We start from the raw sequence: 18,645 nt of genomic DNA, 5'->3' as shown, positions 1-18,645 counted from the left end.
CTTTCCCGTGGTGCTTGCGGGGAACAGAGGAGGGGAGTGCCGACACAGAATTTAAAAGTGCAAATAGGAGTGAGAGGGAGGCAGCCAGAAAGAGGGACAGACAGAAATGAGACCAAGCCTGAGAATGAGCTTGGGCTTGTGGAAGAGACAGGTGCTGAAAACAGAACCGCCTGCCCCAGGACAGGGAGAAAGTGAGAGTCCAGGGTGGGAAAGAATTGGGGAAGGAGGTTGGCGTGATAGAGGGTGGTGTGACTGGTGATGGGAAGACATGGGTGGACACCAGAAGTGTGCCCCCTGGAAACCCCATCACCCCCACCAGCTTCTGTTAACTTCCTTCTGCACTTTCTTAGAATGACCCTTCCTCACCCCACTCCAACTCCTGTACAAGGATACTGAGCTCCTGGGAAAACCAAAGGGAGGGTAGCGTGACCAAAAGAAGAGACTGTGTCATCACTTGAGAATAAAAGCATCAAGTGCAGCCATAGGCAGGACTGTTGGCTCCAAGTTTCTCTCTTCCTGTCCCTTCTCCCTTTCCTTTCTTCCTCTATTGAGGTCTGCTATTTGTTCAGCAAATGCCCGAAGTCTGTGGTTCTCTGGGGCACAGTGTACCAAGTGATGCGTGTAAGGGACATCAATGCCTCTTCCACTTCCAAGAACCATAACTTTCTGGAAAGAAAAGGTAAGCATAGACAAAAATGACTCTCTCTGACCCTCTGTGTCTCTGAATCAAAGACTATTCATTCCCCACTTGGCCCTGGTACCAACCTCCTGGACTTCATCCTTGCCTCCTGCCACAGGTGCCACCTCAGTTAGTCCTGCTGCCCCTCCTCCCCTTTTCAGATTCCAGGACAATTCTAGAACCAGCTCTCCCACTTGGCCCAGATGAGAACACAAGGCCCCACCCTCAAACACTTGGGCTTTGATCTTTTGCAAAGGATGGGGATAGCAAGAGAGTGTCAGGAGGACCCTAGAGGGACATGAGGATGACTAGAAAATGGGGATGGACAAAACTCCAGTTTGCACCCAGAAACAAAGACACTGAGAAGAAGCGGATTCAGTAAGTGCTGTATTTTATTGGAGATCGGCATATGGGGAGCAGGGAGGCAGTGAAAGTGGAGAGGACGTTAGAAAACAGCTGATAGGATCTTGATTTAGCTCACACTGCAAGGGGAGGGAGCAGGACCCCCGTCTCTGACTTCTAACTTAGGGCTGCCCCCGCTCTGTCATTCTCCTAACTCCATCATGACCCAGGGTTTTGAGGATTGGGAAAGCCGGCTGGGATGCTCTAGTAAGAGCCAGGAGCACGGAGAAGTCTGGGAGGAAATTGATTATTGCCTGGGTGTAGAGGAGTATTCTTCCAGCTAGTACCTGGATACCAATTAATAGTCCTCCGTCTGATACCTGGATACTCCCAGGTAGTACTTGGGTATTGATTACTGTTACCCCGGTTTCCCAGAGGGTGAAAGGGATTTGGTCTCCATCCAGTGCCAGGACCTCCACCTCCCCAGGGTATACTGGGATTCAGGGACCCCCAGGGGCAACGAGGCAGAAATGGCCATCGAATCCCATTGGAGATAGACCAGGGACGGGGTCGGGCAAGGATTTTTCTCTGGGCGCCCAGAACATTAGAGGGGAGTGACCATCTAGACTCAGAGTCCTGGTGGAGGAGTGAAGCCTCGGGTGAGGGGTCCCCGGGGTATGCAAAGGGCTCTGCAGGAAAAGGCTCACTGCCCGGAGGGAGGGCAGCCTCACTAGAAAAGTAGGACGGTTCTTCAGGCAGCTCTTCTCCCACATAGTCCTCGGCCACAGCAGGCATCATCGGCCAAGGGTCCTCCGAGGACCAGGAGTCCATGGAGGGCAGCTCCCCAGATGGGGGCCACATCTGTACCCCAGCACCTCCTTCGGGTTGAGAGCCATGTGATGGAGAAGCATTGGACTTCAGAGGAGCCCTTGCTGAAGCATTAGGCTCAGGGTCTGGTTTGGGCTGAGGATGTTCCAGGTTGGAGACGCTGGTCAAGGAAGGTTGTCCAAGCAGAGGCAGGTTGATCCCCAAGTCTTGGGGAAATTTCTCCTCCACCACACCGATGCTCCGGGCAAAGAGGCCTGAGGGAAGGGGAAGAGGAGGCAGCCAGTGGACCAGATATTTAGTCTCAGTGCCCTCCCTTCCCTGACTCCCTGATTCCCTTTGCTTCAAGTCCCTCCACTTTGCCTGTGCCAACTCTTTCCTCCCTCAGGGACCCAACTGTACACACTCCCACCTTTACCTCTTCCCTCAGTCCCAGTTCCCCGAGGACCACCAGTCCGCTCCTGCCCAAAGATTGGCACAGCCTCCATACCTGGGAGATGAAGACAGACCAGGAGCAGGCCCAAAGGAGCCCGGCTCCCTGCGACATGGCCCTGCATCTTGCTCTGCATGTCCCTCAGCCTCAAGACAGCCAGCCCTTTATCCTGTTAGTGGGTGGGGGACACCAGAAACAGGCTGAGCCAGTGCTTGCGGAAACAATATATCTCTACGTTCCAACCTCGTTCCTAATTCATTCTGTGACAACAGATGCCACTTGAATGACTCAGGGAAGCTGGGTGTTCCCACCCTGCTCCTCTCCTCAAGCTCCTCACCCCTTCCTAACCCAGGTGTCCTGGCTCACAGCTCATCACTGGTTGCCAGCCGTACCCTTCCTGACCGCTGACACCAGGCACATGAGGACCTTCACCCTTGGGGTCCCAATCTCGTCACTGATTTCTCAACAATAGAAACACCTGATTCTGTTTCTCTTTGGGATCCATATCATTCTATTCCAGCACCCCTTTCTCGTGCATCCCCATAGCTACATCATCTTGACCTCAACCTGCAGGAGGTTCTGGGGTGCAGAAGTGCCCCCTTCTGAGGGGCTGCTCCTAGATGAGACCCTGTGTCTAGGGAAATAGACCTGGTTCCCATCCTTAAGAGATGATGGTGTATTGGTTTCCTATGGCTGCTATAGAAAGTAACCACAAACTTAATGGCTTACAACAACACAAATTTACTGTCTTACAATTTTGAAGAGCAGAAGTCTGACATGGGTCTCACTGAGTTAAAATTGAGGTGTTGGTAGAGCCTTTCTGGAGGCCCTAGGGAAGAATCCATTTCCCTGCATCTTCCAGCTTCTAGAGGCACCTGAGTTCCTTGGCTTATGGCCCCCTTCCTCCATGTTCAAAGCCAGAAACAGCAGGATCTTCTCACATTGCATCAGTCTGACCTCCTCTTCTTCCCTCTCCCATATTTAAAGACCCTTATGATTACCTCGGACTCACCCAAATAATCCCAGATAATCTTTCTACTTTAAGGTCATCTGACTAACAACCGTAATTCCACCTGCAAACAGTTTCCCTTTGTTATGTAGCCTCACATATTCAGTTTCCAGGCATCAGGACGTGGACATCTCTGGTTATGGGGAGGGCACAAGTCTGCCTACCTTAGATGGTCAAATGTATCCACAGAATATACAAGAGATACAGAGAGAGAGAGAGAGAGCAGATGTTTCCAACTAAGTAGAAGGAGGGCATTGACATGTCAAATAGCCATGAGCTGATCATTGTTAAGGCTGAATGATGAGAGCATAGGGATTCATTAAGTATTTTGTCTACTCTTAAATATGTTTGAATTTTTCCTATAAAAAGTGTTTAAACGCCTTTGTTTCTCTATTGCTTCCAAGACGCGCCCAGACTAGGCTTCTCTTGTTGCATGAAGTTTAAATATTAGCTGTTAGATTTTACTATTCCATCTTCGTCCCCAGCCCCTGCTAGCTGGCTACTGGAAGGGTAAAGAGTTCCTCTCCAGATCTGACCAGTGGACAACATATACTCCAATAAAAATTTTTTTAAAAAGAGTGCAGATCTGGCCAGTGGGTACAAGACAGCAGCCTTTTGGGGTGACATCCAACAGCTTTGCAAAACATTTTGACCTGGATCACACCAGAAACTAGAGGAATACTCGTGTCAGAGGCTGCGTCCCTCCCACAATTGCGGTCCACAGAGCCTCTGAGGGCCTTGATTCCTGTCATTGGCTGCAGTCCACGGGGCACATGGTAACCAAGGGTGACCCCACAGTGATGACAGAAACGGGACTGTTCCAGAGGCCTCCTCTGTCTTCAGTCAACCCTGAAGGTTGGCTCAGCTGCCCCAGGTCATTTCTGATCAACAAAACATATTTCTGCCGATTCGAGAATTCAACAACAGTCCTAAATTTGGGGCCAGCTGACATCATCCCAATAGGAGGGAATGAGCTAGATCCTAAGGTAGGGGTGAATTCCTTTGCAGCCAAGCAGAGGCTCTGAGAGGTGGCCTGTGCTTTGGGGTGAGGCTCTTCCTGTAAGGGTGAGCACAGCCCACCCTCCCCTCCTTGGGGCATGAGAGCTTCCTTGGCCTCAGTGTCTTCCCTGCTGTCTCCAGAACATAGTCGCGTGGCCCTTGGCACCCTGTCTACTTTTTCAATCTTCTCCCATGGAGGCCACCTCCCCTTCCCCACTGTAGTGTTCAGCCCTCTCACCTCTCCCAGCTCTCACTCTAGAACCACAGCAGAGGCAGCAGGAGTGTGAAGGTGGAGAGGACACTGCTGGGGAGGACACTGTTCTGTCATGGGCTGGGGCGTTTCAATGTAGGCCAGTGGGTCACCTTGCTCAGCTGCATACCCGTCATGCCCCTGTCCTCTCTGTCTTTCACTTCCTCCACCCGCAGCTCCCAGAACCACGCCCCGCTTAGCTCCTACTCAGTCCCCAGGAATGTGGTCCGGGCTGCTGTGGTCCAGCCTTCCCAAGGCTCCTCGTGTCCCAGAAACCCAGGAAATCGATGCTCGGGACTCCCAGAGAGGATGGCATCTTGAAGGTGAGGCCAACTAATGGATAAGGAGAAGGAGCCAGGTGGGGAGGGGGAGGAAATCATTAAGGCTCTATGTAAGGAGAGGGGAGGACTGCAGAGTGAATAGGCAGTGGGACAAGAATGGATTTCCTGGGGCAACGAGAGAGAAGAGATGTGAGAGGAAGGATCTGGGAGACCAACTAACCCCTGCTTTCAGTTTAACAAATATTTATGATTTTCCTCCTTTGTGGGAGGAGCTGTAAGATGTAAGAAATACCAGGCCAATTTATGAATGAAAGTGGGGGACACAGGACCTTTAGAGGCATAGGAGAGCATCACTCAGGTCCCAAGATGAGACCCAGGGCTCCAAGAAGGCAAAAAGTCTAATCCAGCTCACACAGTTTATTGAGACATCTGTCCAGGACCCCCAGAGAGCAGGGAGCCTGCTCCAGTCTCTGCAGATACCCTGGTATCTCCTACACACAGGGAAGCCTCTGAACGTTGAGGGAAGTGACAGCCAGGAAGGGGGACTGAGATGGAGACCTTGAGAGACAAAGAGGAAGGTTGGGAACTCAAAAAGGGTGTGCTGAGCTCTATAATGGAGCGTGGGAGTGGAACTGGGAGTGTGAGAACCCAACAAGATATCATGCTGGTTGACCAGATGGTGAAATGAGACCAGTGAAAAATGGTCACTGTTTTCAAATAACTGTTTGGATTGTGCTTTATTTGGCAAAGTGGGGGCAGGGGGGTGGGGAGGGGATGACTTGTCCAGGCATCAGAGTTACTGTAGGACATTTCAGGGGGTTCCCAGTCAAGAATCTGAATGAGTAGGGTTAGCCGATGGACTACACTGTCTCAAAGAAATGGCAGAGGAAATGCTAGGGAGAGGGTATCTGGCAGGGAGGGCACTGCAGCACATGGGAATCTAAACAGTAGGAGAGAATGAGGAAAGGGATTTGGAGCCTACAATTTGGGGACGTAAAGAAAGAAGAGCTGATAAGGGAGAGTCTGCCACATTGGGACAATGGGGGAAGTAGAGCAGCTGTCTTGGGAGGGTGGAAGAAAACTGAGCTACCCCCATGGCTGGGCTCCTGAACTTCTCCCACCTGGGAGATGGTGTGTGTGTGTGTGTGTGTGTGTGTGTGTGTGTGTGTGTGTGTGTGTGTATGCCTGCACATGTGTGTAGGCAAAATCTGCTTTATGGACTGTTAGGTAACTCTCCCTGGGGTAGGAAAACTTCAGGGTCAGCTAGCTGGGGCCCCAGGGGTTTCACTTGGGTTAGGATGTCCCGGATGGAGTGGCAGGGGATCGTTCCAGAGCTGCCAAAGCCACAGGGCTTGGCACCAGCTGAGGGGTCATGTTGGGAGGAGCCAGCTCGACCCCTACTCAATGTTGAGGAGGAGACAGAAATGCAAGAGTGACCAGAAGAGCTGGACTTGCTGCCACAGGGTCGAAGGATGATTTTGCCATGGGATTGGGAGCTGGAGCTGCCACTGAAGGAGCCAGTGCCTGGTGAGGAGCTGGGCCTCTGGGAAACACCACCACAGGGATGGAAAGATGAACCAGAACTGCTGGAAAGGCTAGAACTGCTGTGGACTCCAGAGCTAGAGAGGGAGCAGGGCTCCTTAGAGCCCTTGGAGCCAACGCCATAGGGCAGGACGCCACCAGAGCCCACCGGCTGGAACACAATGGCCGAGGAAGCTCCCGACTGGTAGATGTTGGAACTAGAAGAGCTGTGGCTGGGGATGATGGGGTTGCTGGAGAAGTATTTGCCCTCAGAGATGGGGGCCCCAGCTGCAAAGGAGGGAACCCCTGGAGAGACTTTGATGGGGTGCTCTTTGATGAAGTGGCCCACCGGGTAGATTTTGCCCCTGATGTAGGTCATGCCTGGGACCAGATAACTGTCAGAGGAGCCACCCACCACCTCATAGCTGCCATATTTGCCTACAGAGGTGATGGGGGGGCAGGGCTTGCCTGGAAGGCCACCATTGCTACAGGGGACGCTTTGACCCACTCTGGGGCCACCAGAGCCATGCTGCTCCACCACCACCACCACAGGCATTTTACCCCCAGACACAGAATGGGAGCTGGAGATGTAGGAGCCAGAGTGTGAGACGATGGGTCCCCCACTGCAGGGAGAGTCAGGGATGTTGGAACTACAGGGGCTCAGCTTGGCGTTGACCTCCTGGCCACTGCTGCTGGACATCGAGGAGGTCTGGGAAACAGAAGAGCTCGAGCCTCCTCCAGACTGGGAGCTGAGGCTTCCTGACTGGGAGGAACTAGCTGCACCCTGTAGACTAGAGCTAGGTCCAGAGGAGTAGCTTATCTGGGAATACCCCGTTCCTGGCTTAAATAACGAAAATCCTGAAGAACGACCCTGGGTAGCAATGGATCCTCTGGAGCTACCACTGGAGCCATTGGAGCCGCCACTAGAGTCATTGGAGCCGCCACTGGAGCCACCACGGGAGCCACTGGAACTCGAAAGGAAACTGCTGGAACTGCTGGAGCCACTTTGGCTACTGAAGCTGCTGGAGCTCCCCTTCCCCAGGAGACAGGGGTCACTGGGGGAGGTGATACTCGTGTGGTCCCTGCAGGGGTCTGAGAAGGTCCCAATGCTCTTGGCCAAGGTCCCTGGGGAGGAAAGTAGTGGTTAGCAAGGGCCAGAGAGGCTGGACTTTCTTTCTCCCCTCCCAGACCCACCTCAGTCATCTGCTACTCTGATCTCTCCTGAGAGGAGCCCAGGGAGAGTTTGGGGTGGAAAAGGCAGGGAGACCCCAAAGAGATGGAGAGCGGGGGAGACTGAGACTCTGAGAGGTGGGGAAGACCGTGGGACCAGATGGAAGGAGGAGATGAAAGAACCACAGAGGACTGAGAAGGAAGGGAAAATAGCCAAACAGACGCTGAGAAAAAGAGAAAGTGGGGGAGGGGCAGGGGGACGGGGGGGGGGACGGCAGTAGAGGACAGGACACTTGAGGATTATGATTGGGTCGCCAGCTTCCCCTGGAGAGGCCAGGCTTGGGTACAGAATGGAAATTCTGCTTCCCGCCTCAGCACCGCCCATGCCAGGAAAGCTGGGTGGGGGCCAGGACATGGGGGCACGCACTGTTGCTTCAGAACCCGCTTGTACCAGCAGGACAGGACCCTGCACCCCGAGCCCAGCTCAGGGACACAAGGATGCAGCCCTCCTCCGAGGCCCCTGACCTTTATCAGTTGTCTCCCTGCTGGCCAGCACTGCGTGCCTCCCTGCCCCCAGGCCCACATCTGACCGCTTCTGCCTCTACTTCTTTCCTTAACTAACCCTTTGCTCCTCACCCAGGCTCCCCTCCCCCCACCCTTCCTCTACTCCCCACCTTAACCACCTCCGGTCCCAAGTGGTGTGGACAGAGCCACGTACTTCAGGTCGTACATTTGGAGAGGCCAGATCTGCCCTACCTTCCTCACAGCGTTACGGTGAGCACTAGATGTGACCACGCATGCAGAAGGTGCTTTACAAAAGCAGAAAGCATCGGACATGATTTATTACTGCCATTCCTCCTTTGAACCCCCCACCAAAAACCAGGTCTCCACACTCTGTGAGTTCCCCATTCTCTCCTCAGAAAGAAATTCAATGCACCCACCTCCACGCCAAACCCCAGCTCTGCCCGCAGCCCCGCCCCCTTCACTCTGCTGCATTAATCAGCCAGCCCCCCACCCCCACCCCGCGCTCCTCTGCTCCTCCGATGCCACACAGCCACGGGGCTATGGGCACGGTCACCGTGATCAACAGCACAGGCCCTGGAGTCACCCAGCCTGGGGTTTGGATCCCGGCTTAACTGCTTTCTAATTTGTGAGCTTGAGCCAGTTTCCTAAGCTCTTCAAGCCTCAGTGTCTTCCTGTGCAGAGTGAGGACACTTCTCTCACACCATCCTTCTAACGATCAAACGAGCTAATGCTTTAAAGTGCTAGTGGAGTGTCTCGCACATAAAAAGGGCCCTATGAATGGTGACAATTGTTATGCCTATTAAATATCGACTCCATCTTCTAGCACTCTAATAACAACAGCAGCAGCCAACATGAGAACTCTCGGAATTCGGCAGCACCGCGGCACACATTACTTAGTGGCGCATAGAGAAACTAGAGCTAGGTGTTAACTTTAGCCTCATTTTTAGAGTCTCAGAAACGGAGCCTCAGTAAATTTAAGCAGTTTGCCTGAGGTGTCAAGGCAGTGAGGAGCGGCCCCCAGACTCAAGCATCAGATTCCAGAGCCCCTGCCCTCCCGCCCTCGCTGGGTCCTCTCCTGGACTCTCCCCACGCAGGGCTCCCCCCAGCCTTCTCTGACCTGGCATCTGCATTCCTGCCCCCCTCCTCTCCCCACTCTCTCTGCGCCCAGGGCCCCCAGCCTCCTACCTTGCAGGAGGAGACCGGCCAGCAGCAATGCCAACATCCCCCGCCCTCCCACAAGCCCTATCCGGGATGTTCGCACAGAGCCCATCTTGGACTGTGTGGCCTCCTGAGTGACAGCAGCTCGTGGACACCCGGGGCCTTTATGTCAGGGCTGGACATTTCCCGGGCAGGAGTCACTGTGGGGAGGGGAGGAGAGGTGGAGGTGGAGGTGCCGGGGGCGGGGGGGAGGTTGGTGTGGCCGGGAGGAGCTGAAGTAATGTTTGGGTATTGCCTACTCAGCAGCAGGGGTGGCTGCAGTGTGGGGCACCGTGGCCCTGGGAACACCTGGCTGGCCTGCCCCGGCTCCTCGTTGCCTAACCTGGAACCAGGTGCTCTGCCCCGAAGGCCGCCCACTCCCGGGCGGCCACCCTCACCATGGGGCCCAGTCCCCTGGCTCCTTCACTCTCCTGCCTTCCCCAGTGTTGGCCTCTCTGACTGCTTGTCCTCCCTCCACGCACAGATGTGGGCATTTCAACTTTCCCTTCAGTACCGGCTACCTGCTGTGGCCCGCACCCCCACCTCACGGTTAACCCCGCCTGGGAGCCCTCCACAGCCTCTGGATCCACGCTCCCCTTTCCCTGAGACCCTTCACTCAGCTTCCACTCTCTTCCTCCGGGTATAAGGATCTACACCCCACGCCCTGCTGTCACTGTCCAAGTACCATGCTTGCCACACAGCTATTACGTGTGTCATCAGTGAGCGGACCTTTGGAGTCTGCACTCCAAAGCCAGTTCCCTGACCTCTCCCTTCCGGGGGGCTCCGGGGACGGCCCGCAGGTGCCGGATGCCAAGGCCTCAGCCCGGAGACAGGCCTGGGCTGAGGACCCCTGTCATAGCTGGGCCTTGGTTACTCACAGGCCACTCACGGCCCCTCCCCGAGGGGTGGCCCTGGCTCCAGTGTGTGAGCAAGAGGCTAATAAGACTAATTGGAAGGTGGTGGCCCTGCCGCCCATTAATTGACTGCCCGGCCTGGATGAGCAACAGGAAGCAGCCAGCTTGCTCTGGGTAGGATGCACGGTAGGACCAAGGAGGGTCAGCAGAATCCTGGGTCCCTGAAGGATGAAGGGCAGGACTGGAGGACCAGAGCCCTGAGACCCGCTAAGAGGGGGTGGTTCCTCCTGCATCGCATTCCCCTCCCTCCGCTTGGAACCTGACCCCACCCCAGCCAATTAATTGCTCACTGGTATTGCCAAGAGTATCAGTATTGGAAGGCGGGACCTGGGAGTCGGGTCAGGTTCTCTGCCTCTTCCCCAAGCCCACCCAGCCCTCTCCCTGCTCCCCTGGCCTGGACTCTCATTCCCGCACTGCCCCGGTCTCCTCACAGAGGCAGCCCTACCGCCGGAGCCCTCGGCTCGTTTCTCCCTTTCTCTCTCTCCTGCCCAGCTTCTGACCCAGCCCAGCACTGTCCATAGAACTTCCTGCCATGATGGAAATGTTCTCTCTCTGTGCTGCCCAATACAGTAGCCACGAGCCACATGTGGCCACTGAACATTTGAAATGGGGCTAGTATGACCAACTGGAGGAACTGAATTCTTAATTTTACTTAATTTTAATTCATTTTAATGTAAATAGCCACTTGTGGCTAGTGGCTACCAGCGAATCTAGCCCTTGACCGTCCCCTAGCACCCAAAATGGGAGTGGAAGAGAGAGGGACCATGGGGGCAGTGAGAGAGCAGCCCCTGAAGGGGGTTGATGCAGTAGGGAGGAAAAAAAGAAAACACTGGTTTTATTTTTAAATATTTATTTTTTTATTTGACCGCACCGGGTTTTAGTTGCCGCACGTGGGATCTTCATTGCCGCGTGCGGGATCTTTTAGTTGCGGCATGCAGGCTCTCAGTTGTAGCACGTGGGATCCAGTTCCCTGACCAGGGATGGAACCCGGGCCCCCTGCACTGAGAGCGCAGAGTCTTAACTACTAGACCACCAGGGAAGTCCCCTCACTGGTTTTTAGAATCAGGATGACCTGGGTTCAAGTCCCAGCTAACCTCCCAGCTTTGGGCAACTCACCCAACCTTCCTGAACTTCAATATTCTCATCTGTAAAATGGGAGTATTTTTTTAAAAATACATTTATTTGTTTTCACTTTTTTGGCTGTATTGGGTCTTCATTGCGGTGCGCGGGCTTCTCATTGCGGTGGCTTCTCTCGTTGTGGAACACAGGCTCTAGGCGCGAGGGCCTCAGTAGTTGTGGCGCATGGGCTCAGTTGCTCCGTGGCATGTGGGATCTTCCTAATCCAGGGCTTGAACTCGTGTCCCCTGCATTGGCAGGCGGATTCTTAACCACTGCACCACTAGGGAAGCCCCCGGGAGTATTTTAAATATGTCTACCTTGCAGGGTTTCTGCGAGGATCGAATAGGAAATTATCAGAAAGATTAGATGGGACAAGGGTGTGGCCCTCTTGGCACAGGCTCTTGGCAGGTGGAGTCTGCACGTCCTGTCTGTGTCATCCACTGGGGGATGGCAACTAAGATGGGCTCACGCACAGCCCCAGGCCCTCTCTCCCGAGACTCCAGCCCAGCTGACCTGGAGGAGTCTCCTCTCCACTCCCCTCCGCCCCCTACAGAGCAGCAGACACACATGCACACAAGGATGCAATTTAAAATGATGACGCTCCTTCTGAAAGTCAACTCCTCCCTAGAGTCTCAGGCCTGGCTGGCTCCATCTCCAGCGGGGAGGGAGGGAGGGGGCCCTGGGAGCCGGAGGGGCGTGGCCAAGAGAAGAGGAGCCTTGAGGGTGGACAGAAAAGGAGGAATGGCTTGTGCTCTGCTCTGTGGGGAATTCTTCTCCAGCATAAACAGAGGTGGCAACATTTGTCCTGTTTTCTCCTTTCACTCCTCCCAGCCTGGGCTGGGACGGCCGGGGCTGAAGGAGGCACAGTCTCTCTGGGCCTCTCACCAAATCTCCAGCCACACACACCACGCAAGGGTGTGGCCACGTTCCTCCTCCTGACCGCTGCCCTCCTGCCCACCCCTTCCACCCCGTCCCCACCCACGTCCGCCCCATTCCTCCACTGCCTGCCCACACGTGGGCCCTCTGAGCCCCTCTCCTCCGCTCTCCCTGTTTCTTCCTGAAATCTGCCCTGATGTGTCTTACTCTGCTGTGTCCCTGGGTCTCACCCTCTCTCAGCTCAGGCCATGAAAATCTGAAGCTAATGGGGCCCGGGGAGCAGGAAAGGGCATTGGCTGAGAGACCGCCCAGACCAGGGCGCCTGGGGATGCTCACCAGTTAGACGAGGCCCACAGTGGCACAGGTGGGTCTGCTGTGTTCTCCAGCCCCGGGGCTACCCCTCACCCCGCCAGCGAGTGCCCTGCCCAGTGGGAGGACTGAGTGGGAGAACGTGGGAGGCCCAGTAAACCCCACCAGACAAGGCCAAGCTTAAAGCATGTGCCTCCCATACCTGTCCCTGCCCCATATCTGAAGAAGGTGGGCTGCATCCCCTCCAAGCCACCCTGGGCTGCTCTGTGCTGTCGCGTTCTGCACGGGGCACGGGTTCAAGGTACACGGTCCTAAACTGCAACAAGAAGGAAGATGAGGGCTTCCCTGGTGGCGCAGTGGTTGAGAGCCTGCCTGCCGATGCAGGGGACACGGGTTCGTGCCCCAGTCCAGGAAGATCCCACATGCCGCGGAGCGGCTGGGCCCGTGAGCCACAATTGCTGAGCCTGGGTGTCTGCAGCCCGTGCTCCGCAACAAGAGAGGCCGTGACAGTGAGAGGTCCGTGCACCGTGATGAAGAGTGGCCCCCGCTAGCCACAGCTAGAGAAAGCCCTCGCACAGAAACGAAGACGCAACACAGCCAAAAAACAAAAAAAAAAAAGAGTGTTTGATCTAGCCGGGCAGTGGTGGCAGGCACGTGAACTGGGCTCTGACACAGAGCCACCCACCTGTGCTCTCTCGTGGGCCTGTCTGTCCTGCCCTCATTCCTCGTGAGTGACTGTTCCCTTGAGCCACTCTTCTCTCCCCGGATGAGCTCTTTCCTCTGAGGGATACAGCACACTTCCATTAACAAATGGCAGAGCTCACGTGGCCACGAAGAGGAAGTATGGGGATTTCCCCCTGGACAAAGCATTCATCTGATGCTGGGGTGGGGTAGGCAGTGCTGTGTAAAAAAATTGCCTAAGTGACTCTTTCAGGGACTCTCACCCCAGCATAACGTGTGACCCCTGGCTGAGAACTGCTGCTCTGGGGGGGGCAGTCTCCACCCCATCAAAATACATCTACTCCCTCAAAATATATTCTACGGTGTGGTCCATACTCAGCTACACCCTTCCTGCTTCTCCCCCTCAGCTCCCTGGTCCATCACTCTCTCCTCTAGGACTGACCTCCTGGAACTTGACCTGGTGAGCATCTACTTTTGCTCTTCCCGGCCCTGTTCTCACCCTCTTAGCAACCCCGCTTGCATCCTCCAAGGGACCCGGGTACCACAGCAGGGACATGGGAGTGAAGATCGGGGTCAGAGCAAGGAGCACCCTCAGCCAGTGAATCCCGTAGAGGAAACACTTGGCAGGCAGGGGCTCTGCCCACCAGGCTATGTGTCCCCCCAGCCCTCGTTCTTTTCCCTTCCTCCTCCTGCCCTCCTGTAAGCAGCAGGGAGTCAGCTGAGTGACGGTCATGCTGCTAGAGTCCAAGACTTCATAGCTCTGCTTAAGCCACATCTGATTTGGCCACCAGCCCTCCTGTCTTGTGAGGAGGTGAATATAGAGGCTGTGATTAGCTCTCAGAGTAACAATAATATTTTTCCTCTTCTCTGTTTTGTGGAGCGAGCGTTAGGGAAACCAGCACTCCTTGTCAGCTCATTACACTCAGCTATTAAATAGTCATTCTTTCCACTGTTGCTATTCATGCATTTTATTGCAGAATTAGAGACCCAGCTCCCTCCTGATCCGGCAGGAAAGGGTGAAAACGGGGACTGAGGCAGAGTCTGAATGTGCTTTCGGGAGAGGCTGGAAGGACTTGTCCCAGGAGGGACTTCTAGGCAGGCTGTGGCCCTCACTGTTTCCGGGGGTGGGATCTGCAGGGACCCATCCTCTCTCCTTCTCCCGGACTGTCCGAATCCCTCTGGCTGAGAGCTCCTCGTGGGCAGGGAGCTTCTCTCACCCCACAGTGTGCCCCTGGTGCCTGATGCATCACCCACACACACAGGTAACACACCAGTAAACACAGAATCCTATTGGAGAGGCGGGCGTCCCACGTCCAGCTCTGTTCTCTGGGGCCCCAGGACTAGAACCAGAGAAGGACAGACTACTCCTCGACAGTGTGTAACAGTCAGCTCGTCATAAACATCAGCACGTGTGGGATTTATCTTGATTCTCTCAATGCTCCTACGAGACAGAAATTATTATTTATCCTTTGGAGCTGCAGACACAAGTTCCGGGCGTTAAGATGATGCCCACTACCAGTAGCTGGGGACTTTACCTGGTATCCTGATGCTGTAGGCTACACATAGCTAGCTTTTCCTCTTCTCCCTGGATCGTTGCATGACCTGGCTCAGTCTCTCATTTCTTTCAGTCCTTGTGACCTGCCATCTTCTCAGAAGCCCTCTCTGACCTTCCTATTTAAAATTGTAGCCCTCCAGCCCCACACTCATGGACCATATCATTCGCTATGTCCTTCCTCTTGCCTTCTTTTTCTTCATAGCTCTTATCAGGACGTGATAGCCTATTACATAAAACCTGTATGCATCTGCTTGTTGTTCACTTCCCCCACTGGAAGGTAAGCCTCGGGAGGGTGGGGCCCTCCTGTCTGACTCACCGCTGTTTCCACAGCTTTAGTGCTGCGTGGCTCATGGAGGGAACTCAGTTAATAATGAGAGAAAGAATAGATAATGAATGGACCACTTGGGCAAGCAGCCTGGCCTGAATTTTCCTGAGGGCCCCAGCGCCTGCCTCATTTCACCTCATGTGCCTGACTCACCTTAGAGGAGTCACCTTGGCGACTAAGAGGGCATTAGTGGGACCTGATGGAGGCCGGCCGAGTGATGATGTTAGCGGCACAAGGACTCTGGAGGGAAACGCCTTGGAGGAGTCTATGCTGCCCTCTGGTGGTATGTCGTGGAACACCACAGACGAAGAACTGAGACTGTCAACCTTGCGTGGGAATTTAGAGATTATTAAGGAAATCCCCTAAATTCACATCCCAGGGCCACGCAGAGATCAGATGGCAGAGTAGGAACAACGAATTGGGTCACAATCCGATGGCTTCACCACTACACCATCCTGTCTGTCCCCATCACAGTTGAGATTACGCTGCAAAAGAGAAGGGTATCAGCTGGAAAAACCTTCGGAGAGGTTTGGTTTAATTCGACAAGTTATTTGAGCCAGTGCTAGACACTTGGTGGGCAGTTAATTAAAGATTAGAGGGAGAAAATGTACAGTAAGAGAGCTTAAGTTTATACCAAAGCAAGTCTTTGGTCAGATGAGTTTGAAACATGAAATTGGCAGAGGAGTTAGCATGGGTGTGCCCCTCCCTAATTTAACTTTTATCACATTTTATTGTCATGATTTATTAATACATATTTGTTTCCTCTCTAGACACAGAGCTCCTCGAGGGCAGGGAGGACTGAAACTTCTCCCTAAGACTGTCAGCATCACCTAGCACCCCACACAGTAGATGCTCAATAAATGACCATTACATGGGTAAATAGATAAACAAATGAGTCGTTTGGAGTTTCCCTGCCTAGAGATCTTCAAAGGAGAGCAGACAACCAACTCTTCTGTCTAGTCCAAAGACATTATTCGTCTGCCCAAAGGCTGAGGGCTGTGCCCAATGCTTTCTCAAGGTAACTCAGCTTCTATAATTAGATTATACCAAGATACAAGTTCAAGGTTCTTTTCTCTTATTGGCTAAGCATTTATTGACTACCGGCCATGTCCAAGGTACTGAGCCATTGTTCTCTAAATCTATTAGAGATCCTATTCTATTATTTAATTGTATGACTCCATGTTGACATAAAATGCAATAGTGTCCCCACCGCAGTCACTCGTAGGTGAGGTCAGTCAAGGCAGATGGGGAAGAATCAGCATTGTCTAATCTAAGTGGATAAGCTGGCACAGTGGGTTCCCCTGTGTTAATATTCCATACCATCCAGTCCCACTCAGCCTCCTCCCAGCTAATAAACACAGCATTTTTAGGTTCCAATATCTGCTGCCTATTAATTGGTATTAAAATCTCCAACTACTTTTTTTTTTTTTTTTTGCGGTACGCGGGCCTCTCACTGTTGTGGCCTCTCCCATTGCGGAGCACAGGCTCCGGACGCGCAGGCTCAGCGGCCATGGCTCATGGGTCCAGCCGCTCCGCGGCATGTGGGATCTTCCCGGACCGGGGCACGAACCCATGTCCCCTGCATCGGCAGGCGGACTCTCAACCACTGCGCCACCAGGGAAGCCCTCCAATTACTTCTTGCTTTCCCTTCCCTCTCCCACTCATCTACCTGTTGTGTCAAACTTGGAAGAGTTGGTTTGGAACTTACATCCAGTTTTGACTTTGGCACTTGTGTTGTCTTGGAAAGTGAGTTACCTCTGTCAACAGTAGTTTCCTCATCTGTAAAATGGGGTTAATAATTTGCTTTATTGAACACCTTGTGGGCCAAGTACTAGGAGAGAAGTAAGGCATACAAAGACAGACAAGGCACAATCCCTGCCCTCAAGAAGCTCATACTTTACAAAGGGAGAAAGACATGGAAACCAATATAATGTGGAAATGATGCAAAGAGCCTGAGATCCTTTCCTGGGTTACATCAGGGACTCAGTTCTTTCCCTCACTTTCTCTCTCCTTTAAGAATGTTTTTCTCTTTCCATTCCCAACAAACTCCATTGCACTGGCTTGAGAATTTGCTGAGGGAGGGCCAGTTTGAGGAATCCAGACTTCCTTCTTCCCTTCTATCCCATACCTCCCTGCCACAGTACACCAGACAGGTTATGTGTGCCTCCCCACAAAGAACACAGTTCTATCCAAGGAGAAAAACTTTCAGATATGAGCTCCTGAGCCAGGCACCAAGACCTTCTCTAATTCCCCCCAACCTACTTGTTCCACAACATTTCTTTCTTCTCCAGGCTATAAACTCTTCACTCTGGGAGTTCCCTGATGGCCTAGTGGTTAGGATTCCGGGTTTTCACTGCCACAGCCTGGGTTCAATCCCTGGTTGAGGAACTGAGATCCCACAAGCATTATGATGAGGCCCAAAATATACATATTTATATACTTATACATTTATATAGATTTATATAGGTATATAGAGATCTCCTTCACTCTAAACATTTTGATCTACTCTCTGTTGCCCAAACTCACCATTCATTAATGAATTCAGCCATTCATAAAACATGTATGTGATGGTTAATTTTATGTGTCAGTTTGACTGGGCTAAAGAATGCCCAGAGACCTGGTGAAACCTTACATTCAGGTGTGCCTGTGAGGGTGTTTCTGGAAGAGATTAGCATTTGAATCGGTAGACAGTGTTAAGAAGATCGCCCTCACCAATGTGGGTGGGCACCATCCAATCTGTGAGGGCTGAACAGAACAAAAAGGTGGAGGAAGGGCAAATCTGCTCTCTGTTTGAGCTGGGACACCCAGCTTCTCCTGCCCTTGGACATCGGCTCTCCTGGCTCTTGGTCTTTGGACCCAGACTGGGATTTACCTCATCAGCCCTCTGATTCTTGGGCCTTTGCACTCATACTGGGACTTAAAACCATCAGCTCCCGTGGTTCTCAGGCCTTCGGACTGGGATTAAATTGCTCCACTGGTTTTCCTGATTCTCCAGTTTGCAGACGGCAGATCGTGGACATTCTCAGCCAATTCGTGTAATAAATCTCCATGTATATTCTATTGGTTTTGTTTCTGTGGAGAACCGCAATACAACATATTCAGTGTCCATGGAGGCCCAGGCACTGTACTCCGTGTCAGATTTACACAGATGAATAAAGAGATGGGATAATGTAATTAAAATCAGGACAGGCCTCAGTTCAGATCCCAGTTTTGCCATTTTTCTCCGTATGACCTTGCGTGAGTCACTGTACCTCTCCAGGCCTTTGTTTCTCTCCTCTGAGAAACGGTGATAACAATAGGGTTATTGTGCAAATTAAGTGAGAGCTTAATCTCTATGCCTTGGGCAAGAGTACCCCTATGCACATGCGCAGTAAAAAGCAGCTGCAAGGGTTTATAGCAAACCGTTCGTTGTGTCTTAGGTTGGATGTTCCAGAAGCAGATCCTGAGACAAAAATTCAAGTAAAAGGGATTTATTAAAAAGTTATAAGGGTGGGGAGGAGGGAAAGGGAGCGGGGAAGTGGGACCAGGAAGGGCTCCCCTGGCCTAATTTTAAGCTTCCTGAGAATGGGAACTGTATATTTTTATTTGTTATATTCCCCCGTGGCACCTGACATTGCAGGACATATTGAGGGTAT

At 52.9% G+C, this 18,645-nt stretch overlaps 2 protein-coding genes and 1 pseudogene across 2 annotated transcripts; all 3 read right to left on the bottom strand.

The window, feature by feature from the left end:
- Positions 1-18,645, bottom strand: part of LOC136129657 (MHC class I polypeptide-related sequence B-like) — a 120,081-nt pseudogene that overhangs the window by 35,210 nt on the left and 66,226 nt on the right.
- On the bottom strand, positions 1,286-2,415 carry C10H6orf15 (chromosome 10 C6orf15 homolog). Its single transcript, XM_065886357.1, has 2 exons — positions 2,337-2,415; positions 1,286-2,103 (listed from the first exon to the last, which is right to left on the bottom strand). The coding sequence occupies exons 1-2, from the start codon at positions 2,413-2,415 to the stop codon at positions 1,286-1,288; spliced, it is 897 nt and encodes a 298-aa protein (XP_065742429.1).
- Positions 6,032-9,304, bottom strand: CDSN (corneodesmosin). The gene is made up of 2 exons (XM_065886277.1): positions 9,220-9,304; positions 6,032-7,464 (listed from the first exon to the last, which is right to left on the bottom strand). Exons 1-2 carry the CDS (start codon positions 9,302-9,304, stop codon positions 6,032-6,034), a joined length of 1,518 nt encoding a protein of 505 aa, XP_065742349.1.

The sequence above is a fragment of the Phocoena phocoena genome, chromosome 10 (assembly GCF_963924675.1).
Source record: "Phocoena phocoena chromosome 10, mPhoPho1.1, whole genome shotgun sequence".
Lineage (NCBI taxonomy): Eukaryota > Metazoa > Chordata > Mammalia > Artiodactyla > Phocoenidae > Phocoena > Phocoena phocoena.
The sequence above is the reverse complement of the archived record's forward strand: the minus strand, read 5'-3'. Positions and strand labels throughout refer to the sequence as shown.